This window comes from Tachypleus tridentatus, chromosome 12 (assembly GCF_004210375.1).
Source record: "Tachypleus tridentatus isolate NWPU-2018 chromosome 12, ASM421037v1, whole genome shotgun sequence".
Taxonomy (NCBI): domain Eukaryota; kingdom Metazoa; phylum Arthropoda; class Merostomata; order Xiphosura; family Limulidae; genus Tachypleus; species Tachypleus tridentatus.
Genome location: NC_134836.1, coordinates 90,549,474 through 90,558,013, shown reverse-complemented (window position 1 = coordinate 90,558,013; position 8,540 = coordinate 90,549,474). Strand labels below are relative to the sequence as shown.

At 35.2% G+C, this 8,540-nt stretch overlaps 1 protein-coding gene across 6 annotated transcripts in view; it reads right to left on the bottom strand.

Annotated features, from left to right (window-relative positions):
* Positions 1 to 4,827: 4,827 nt before the first annotated feature.
* The window catches only part of LOC143233966 (inositol hexakisphosphate kinase 1-like), a 28,419-nt gene continuing 24,706 nt past the window's right edge, over positions 4,828 to 8,540 (bottom strand). For all 6 annotated transcript variants that reach the window (XM_076470903.1, XM_076470904.1, XM_076470905.1 and 3 more), the window contains 2 exons: positions 7,196 to 7,372; positions 4,828 to 6,361 (listed from right to left, as the gene is read on the bottom strand). In XM_076470903.1, coding sequence (XP_076327018.1) covers positions 5,642 to 6,361; positions 7,196 to 7,372 — 897 coding nt within the window. In that variant the 3' untranslated portion in view covers positions 4,828 to 5,641. The remainder of the gene's footprint in view (positions 6,362 to 7,195; positions 7,373 to 8,540) is intronic.

Genomic DNA, 8,540 nt, shown 5'->3' with positions numbered 1-8,540 from the left:
TGTGCAACCCATCATGGTGAACGTCAATGACGTTTTTAAACATGACAACGCCCGTCCTCACACAGCCCGACTCACCACTGTCTTCTTGAGACACCACAACATCAACGTTCTTCTCTGACTGGATGGGCGAAGTCTCTTAAGCTACCTTTCACTCCAGCTTCAAGTTGCTGAGATATTAAAAAAGTGCCTTATTCCATTACTAGAAATTTAACTACAGTTTTGAATAATCCAGGTCAGAAATGTGCAGATTATAGGTTATGATTAACAACAAGGTAATTGAGTTATCACAATATGGTCAAAGTGGACTTATTTTTCTACTGAGATGGTGAAAATAAGGTCAGAATGCACCTCAAATGTGTGGTGGAATTTATTTTTAAAATGGCGAATAGTGTAACTAGATACAATGATGTGTTATGATAAGTGATACTGAGATAATCTGTTAAGCCACACATATGGCAACTGTTCCATAGTTTATCCACACTTATTTCCTAGTAATCTGTTGTTAAGCATCAAGTTACTGAACCTATTCTGAATTTTGAAGTTGTCATAAGTAATCAAACACTTTTTTATTTTAGTAGCCTTCTCCCACACCTTATTAACTCAGTGGTAAATCTGAAGACTTATAAGACTAAAAGCTGGGTTTCAATACTAATAGTGGGCCCAGCACAATAGCTTATTAAGTAGTTTTGTATTAAAAAAACAACAACCAACAAACTTTTTTATTGTGGCTGCAAGTTGTGTATTTATGTATATTGAATTATATTTTATTCGTTTATTTAATTATTTCGGGTATAATGTCCATACCTATCTTCAGTAGAGCGTAATTAATATTGAGAATTTTTGTCTATATGTGAAATGTTGTTCACGTTATGTTTTATTGAGGTAGCCAAGTGCTATACATATGGAAACTTTCTTTAAGGTACTATATATATATATTCGTATTCATTCGAGTTATACATAGTGTATTTTATACGTTTTTGTATTCTATATAAAAATAATGCTTTTTCTATAAATAAATTAGCTTAAATATACTTAGTTAATTTTAACTTTAAAGATAATTTTTATTTGTAACATGTTTTTTCTCTGTAGAAGAGCTTAGTTTTTTGTTAATATAATATGTTATACTGGTTAAACTATTGTACTTTATAACTTGCAGTTGTTGTTTAGTTTCATAACTAGGGTATTGGAATACTTTGTCTTGAGTAAAGAGTTTTATTTAATGTGTAACTTGTATTGTTTAAGGGTTTTATTGTGGGGTATTTCTGTTTTGTTAAAGGATTATTCAATTTTATTTGGCTCGACATGGCCAGGTGGGTTAAGACGTTCGACTCGTAATCTGAGGGTCGCGGGTTCAAATCCCGTCACCCAAACATGCTCGTTCTTTCAGCCGTGGGGGCGTCATAATGTTACGGTCAATTCCACTATTCCTTGGTAAAAGAGTAGCTCAAGAGGACGGCTAGCGTAGGTAGCCCCCGAGTAGCTTTGCGCAAAATTCAAAACGAACAATCACTTTTATTTTAACAGGTAAAATACTTGTGTGTGTGTTTCTTTCTTATAACAAAGCCACTGCAGACTATCTGCTGAGCCCACCGAGGAGGATTGAACCCCTGATTCTAGCGCTGTAAATCGGTAGGCTTACCGCTGTACTAGCGAGGGGCAGGTAAAGTATGTTTTCATTGTTAAAGGTTTTGTATCATGTAAAGGTATTTTTGGCGAGGTATATTTCTATGTTAATTTTGCTTAGTACTTTTAGAATTAGAGACGTTCAGGCTGCACGGAAGTGACAAGAGGAATAAATGTGATGCAAGAAGGCATCATTCAGTTTCTGATTTCCTCTGTTAAGGTTTAAATGTTTTTAGAATTTTCATTTTTCTTTGAATAGAGGCAGTCGCTCAAGTAAGCATGTTTTAACTTTGTTTTTTCTAGTTCTGTTCCAAGGCCTAGTTCATTAATTGACAGTTAGCCTAGTTTCTTGCAGGAAAGATGAATCACAGCATCCAAAATTAGAAAGTTTTGTTGTTGTTTTTTTCTGTTGACGAATCAAATTATCTTCTGGAATTTCCCCACTCTCAGCACTCGAGCAGGGGTGGATGTCATATGCAGGATAACGTGTCGGTGTTGTGCGTAAACTTGGATTAAGTTGGTAATATATTTTTTAGTATTAAAACCCAGATTCTTCCCTACTGATAGATTTTACCTGAAGTTTTACATTTTTATAGACCTTTGAGATTTTCCAGATTTTCTAGTCTTGCGACTTTAGGTATTTCATAGACATTTCAAGAATTTATAAATTTGTAACTTTGGTTTAGCTTTTAGTTCAAATTTATTTCCACTTGGATTTTATACACAGTGTCATAATTTACGTCACAGGAAGGACGGACAAGTGAGAACTCAAAAAGTTTGCCTGGAAACAATTAAATGTTTTTGAAATTTTGTTGATAATAAATGGTTTTGTCTACAAGTTCCAAAATTTGTTAAAAATAGAAATAATTTTGAAGGCTTTTCAATATACCACTTTATTTTTTGTGAGGAAAATATTCATTTCAGTTCCAAGGTCATTAGCTATTTCTTGTTGTATTACCTTTGACAGAGAAAAACAACAACACTTTTTTTAAAAAAACATACTGCTGTAGAAAGCATATATGGAGTGGCAAACCACTGCCTCGTTTCTAGGAAAGCCTGGGGTCATGCCTCTGAAAACTATTTGAGAATTTAATACTACAAGACTGAATATTGAGCTATTTTAACTACAATTATTGCAGACACACAAAGTAATCTATAGAATTAAAAGAAGCAAGTTTTAATACGTAAGTTGTAGCAATACATGCCATGAAAAACTGAACAGATCACGGCCTGACTGGTCTCACCACTTCCTACTACCCAGAAACATATTGTTTCTTATTAATCACAAAGCTACATTGAGGGTTAGTTGTTATCTGTCTATTGCGGGTATCGAAACCCAATGTTTAACGTAATTATCCCCCATACTTACAACTGAGCCACTGGAAGTTCGAAATATGTAAAAATATAATATTATTAATTGACTACATTAAATTCACAAGTATAAAACAAACTTTAATTGCATTCAATTTTATTATCTGTTTCTTTTTAATCTCGCGTAAAGCTACACGAAAACTACCTGCGCTAGCCGTCCCTAATTTAGCAGTGCAAGACTAGAGGGAAGGGAGCTAGTTAACGCCACTCACCGCCAACTCTTGGGCTACTCACCAACGAATAGTGAGATTCACCGTGACATTATAACGACCCTAAGACTGAAAGGGTGAGCATGTTTGTGACGAGGTTTCGAACCCGCAATTCACGGATTACGAGTCAAGTGTCTTCACCACCTTCAGTTTTATTTCTGGATTTTGTGTATTATTCATACAGTTACATATTCGTTTCATTGTGAAGGGAATGAAAAAATAAAGATCAATTCATTTCCACATAACACAGTATTTTGTATTTTTAAAGATAAATTTCGAAATTATTTTTGTGAATTTTCCAAACACATTTTTTCATCAGTATATGCAAGTCATTTTTTATACTTGTATCTATTTCAAAAGATGTGTAAAAACTATGTTTTTATATTTACAGTTAAACAATATTTTATCTAACTTTTTGGTTCATTTGATTTATTTACGCAAGAAAATGTAAAAAAGAAAAACAGACGGATAAAAAATAACAATAAATGTGTATTCATGCAGGAAAGGACTACAAGCTAAGTTATGTAAATTGTGTTTGCATGTAACATATCTTTTTTTTACAATATTACAATATATACATCGTTAACAAATTTTCAAAAAAATATTTAGACACGTTTTTGACATTTCTCTCTTTCATTTAATAATTGTAAACGTAAATTAGTTTTATGTAACAGATTGGTTTGTTTTGAATTTCGCGCAAAGCAACATGAAAGCTATCTGCGTTAGCTGTCCCTAATTTAGCAGTATAGGACTAGAGGGAAGGCTGCTAGTCATCACCACCCACCACTAACTCTTGGGCTGCTCTTTCACCAACGAATAGTGGAATTGATCGTCACATTATAACGCCCTCACGGCTGAAAGAGAGAGCATGTTTGGTGTGACAAGGATTTGAACTCGCGACCCTCAGATTACGAGATGCCTTAACCACCTGGCCATGCCAGGCCCTTATGTGACAGAAAACACGATAAAAAGAAAGCTAGATGTTTGGCGAAACATACTTTCATGTATTTCTAATAATCACATAAATGTAATGCCAAAAACGAAATTTAAGATAATTTCACAATACAAAGCAACCAGTGTTCATAAAAACTAAAATAGGAAATATTTAATATTAAGTGTGTTATAAAAATGTTTAATTTATTTTCAAATTAATAAAGTAAAATTAATTATTGTAATATAAAGGATTACTTTCCAAAATAAATGGTTGGTTGTTTTGAATTTCGCACAAAGCCACTCGAGGGCTCTCTGTGCAAGCCGTCCCAATTTAGCAGTGTAAGACTAGAGGGAAGGCAGCTAGTCATCACCACCCACCGCCAACTCTTGGGCTACTCTTTTACCAACGAATAGTGGGATTGACCATAACATTATAACACCCCCATGGCTGAAAGGGCAAGCATGTTTGGGGCGACTGGGATCCGAACCCGCGCCCCTCGTATTACGAGTCGAACGCCTTAACACGCTTGGCCATGCCGAGCCCAAAAATAAATGGACGGTTGTGAGAGTTATATTATTCTTAAAGCAATACAATAAAAATGACACTAGTTGACTTCAGTATCCTGTAAGTAACGCTCGGAAGACAAACTTCTGAAGAAATAACTCCATGCAAGTAACCACACATAACTCACTTTACATTTCTTTATTCGTATTTATTTATTTATTTATTTTTGCTATTCTAAATTGATGTTTGATTTCACAACGCTTGTATGTAGGTTTTTAAAGTTCACACACAAAGGGCTATCTTTGCATAACGTCTCTACTTTTGAGCTTATTGGCTAGAAAGAAGGCATCTAGTAAATAATACCCATCACCAACTCTTGCCTGACCGAATAGTTGGATTTAACTGTTCGTAGTAAAGCGTACTTTTTGAGGTAAATTTCCATATGTACTTTACATTATTTTATGCTACAATGGTCACAAGTCAATATCAAATTATATTCCCTAACCTTTTCTTACACTTTACTAATTCTGTCAAACTTTAATCCGGGCTGACTGCACAGTCCCCTAGACTTAAGTGTTATTCAGATTCGTAAACATGAAACTGGTACAAATACTTACATGTGATTTCAAGCATTAAAATCCCCCCTTAGAAACAATAACAAAGTGCCATGGCTTCAAGCGTTGATTACACAGTGTTCAATTTTGCATTTCTGCAAAATTACATGCTTTTACGTTTAGTTTCACACATTTTAGTTATTAAACATTGAATAGACAAATTTTCCGGACTTTATGACATTTTAACCTTCTTCATACCATAATATATTGAAGTACTTAAGTTCATGGATATACTAAATCTTTTCTATGACACACAGCTACTGAAGAATAGTTTATAGCGATATTTTAAGAATGTCCTGTATTACTATGTAAGGCTTAAGTGTCACCTAAGACAATTCTTCTTTCTAATTTAACGCTTTATTTATCGCATTATAAATTGGACGAAACTATCCAAAAACCATCTTCTCATGTAACAGCAATAGGCCCTTGGAGACACTCTGGTTAATATCAAGGACTTCTCGCAGGAGACGAACGAGATTGTCTAATCCCAAAAGGTACCCATTATCAGGTCCATTGTGGATAGTCGTGTCCCCCTTGTAACCTTTGTATGTTGTATGAGCAAAGTCTATCATTCTGATATCTACTGATGAATAACCCGAGGCTCTTGCTGATATACAAGAATGTCTAGAGAGTTTATTCAACGACCACCACGAGTGAGACATTTCAGACACGTCAGTGATGTCCTTCACGTTTTCAAAAATACTCTCGTAGCTTAGACTTCGAGGTGGTGCTGATGTCAAAATTCTTTTATCACAGATTGGATGCTCTCTTATAAAGTGCGATTTGAAATTTTCCTCCCCATCATAGAAGATGTTATGACTTGAAATAGCCTGAATTCTATTGCCAAAACCTAGACTGTTGTCAATGGACTCGCAGCCCTCGTACAAAACCAATAATGAACTAGAATAGAATCGAAAGGAGTGTTGGTTTTCAACGGCTTTTCGAAGTTCTTGAAGTTTCTCCAAGACTCTATGAATAAAACTCACGTTAAGCTGAATACCATTGTGAAAAAACTGGTAAAGTGTACATCTGAAACCACACTCATCTAAAGTCCGACCGTAATATTTGTCTTTCCACACGTAGTTCCTACGATTTGCTTGATAAACCTACGGGAAGTAAACCTTTATTTTAACAATTACGTATGTTGTTTTATTCATTTATAATGAAAGCAAGTTTTGTTTTAGTGCTTACAGCGATAGTATATACGAATGTCAACACGATAATTTAACTTATTTTAAAAAAGATAATACATTTATGATTTAGAGATTGTTTATTGTTGGCATACATCTAGAAAACTGCCTTTCTGAGCTCTACATATCACTAGTATTGAAATACAATTTTTAGCATCATGAGCTCTCAGACTTTTTGCTGAGCTAATGGGAGGTGTTAAATTAAAAGTATTTTCAACAATGTTGCAACTAGTTAACGGCACCGACCGCCAACTCTTGAGCTACTCTTATGAACAGTGCTATTTGATCGTCACTCATATAGCACCCATAACTTTTTTGTCTTAACGGGACGCGAACAACGAAACTCTGGTTCTGAGATTAAACTATTAATGGCATTTTTATAACACCAATAAAGATTAATTCATCTTGTTAGTTCCTTTTTACAGAAATTCAGAATTAGCCTAAATATTCTGGGTTATGGTAGAAAAGTTACACTAACAACTGATGTGCATTTTAATTTTTATTACTGAGAACGTAAGAATAGTACGTTTAATTTCCTGTGTCTACTACTACGTTAATGTTTAAGTCTGAAACTCCAATGTTACTTTTTGTTCTACAAAATTCGTCATATGCATTCTTTGTGCAGCAATTGCTAAAGCTTACAGTAAATATGTTACATACGTTTCAGTGAAATATAATCGAAATATATTAATCACAACTATAAATCAGATAAAATATTTTGATTTGTACGTAGCTGGTACACTTCTTTACCTGCATGCCACATAAACGAACACCTAGAGTTGCTGATGTACTGGCTGTACACTTGGCCATCTGGCGGCAACGTTTATCATCAGACGCATCGTCTCCATGTTGACGTGTACCCATTTTCAAATCGAGGATACAAGGACGACAAAAGTGTGATGCAACATTTTCCAGCAACAACAAATATAGTAATTAATAAGGAATGATAATATAAATAAACAACAACAAGATATTAGAAATGACAAACTGCAACATAAGTTAGCCATGATCCTCTAGCTTACGAGATAAGCTATAAGGGTCATCGCTGTACAAAGTACTTAGAACACTTATGAACTTCAAACTCAGTGCATTTGCCAGTCTAAAGATCGTAACATCTCTGAAAACGTTCAGAGCGATTATTGTGCAGCAAATTTTTCTAGAGGTCTTCATGTTATTATGTTATAAGGTCAAAGACGATATATAAAATGTCCATTATTCGAAATTCCTTATTTACGTATATTGTACTTCTCTTGTCCCACAATATAATGGCAAGCTTGAAGACTCATAATTCTCTAATAGGCACGGTCTAGATAACCAACTGTGTATCTTTGTGCTTAAAACCATAAATATGACCAGAAAATCGCTTTTAATCTTCCCTAAGAATGCAACGCTTAACATATTTACATACTTTATGTTCAGTCCAGTCATAGTCCAACTGGATGGAAGTGTCACCAATTATTGTCTCAGCATCTTGAATACCTTCAGCTATGTAGGTAATTTGGTGATTTTTGTTCCCTGTTGTGTCTGAGTGCTAGAAATCATATTATTTGTGCTATGTGTGTATAGCACCCCATAACTTTCATCCCTGAGTGATTATTTCGAATTTCGCGCAAATGTGTGTTTGGGTTTTTCTTATAGCAAAGCCACATCGGGGTATCTGCTCAGCCCACCGAGGGGAATCGAACCCCTGATTTTAGCGTTGTAAATCCGGAGACATACCGCTGTACTAGCGGGGGGCATTTCGCGCAAAGCTACACGAGAACTATCTGATTCACCAGTGTAAGACTGGAGAGAAAGCAGCTAGTCATCACCATCCATCGCCAACTATTGGGTTACTCTTTTACCAACAAATAGTGGGACCGACTGAAACATTGTAACACCCCCAAGATAGAGAGGGTGAGCATGTTTGGCGTGATTCCAACCCGTGACCCTCAGATTGCGAGTCGAGCGCCCTAACAACCATGCTATGCAGGGCCACTCGTGCCTGCTGTGTGACATAAGTAATAACAGGATATTATTGGTGGGCTATTTGTACTGTTTTGCTGAATTCAGAACAAATACGCTTCACTTAAAATCAAATATATGCAAGGATAAG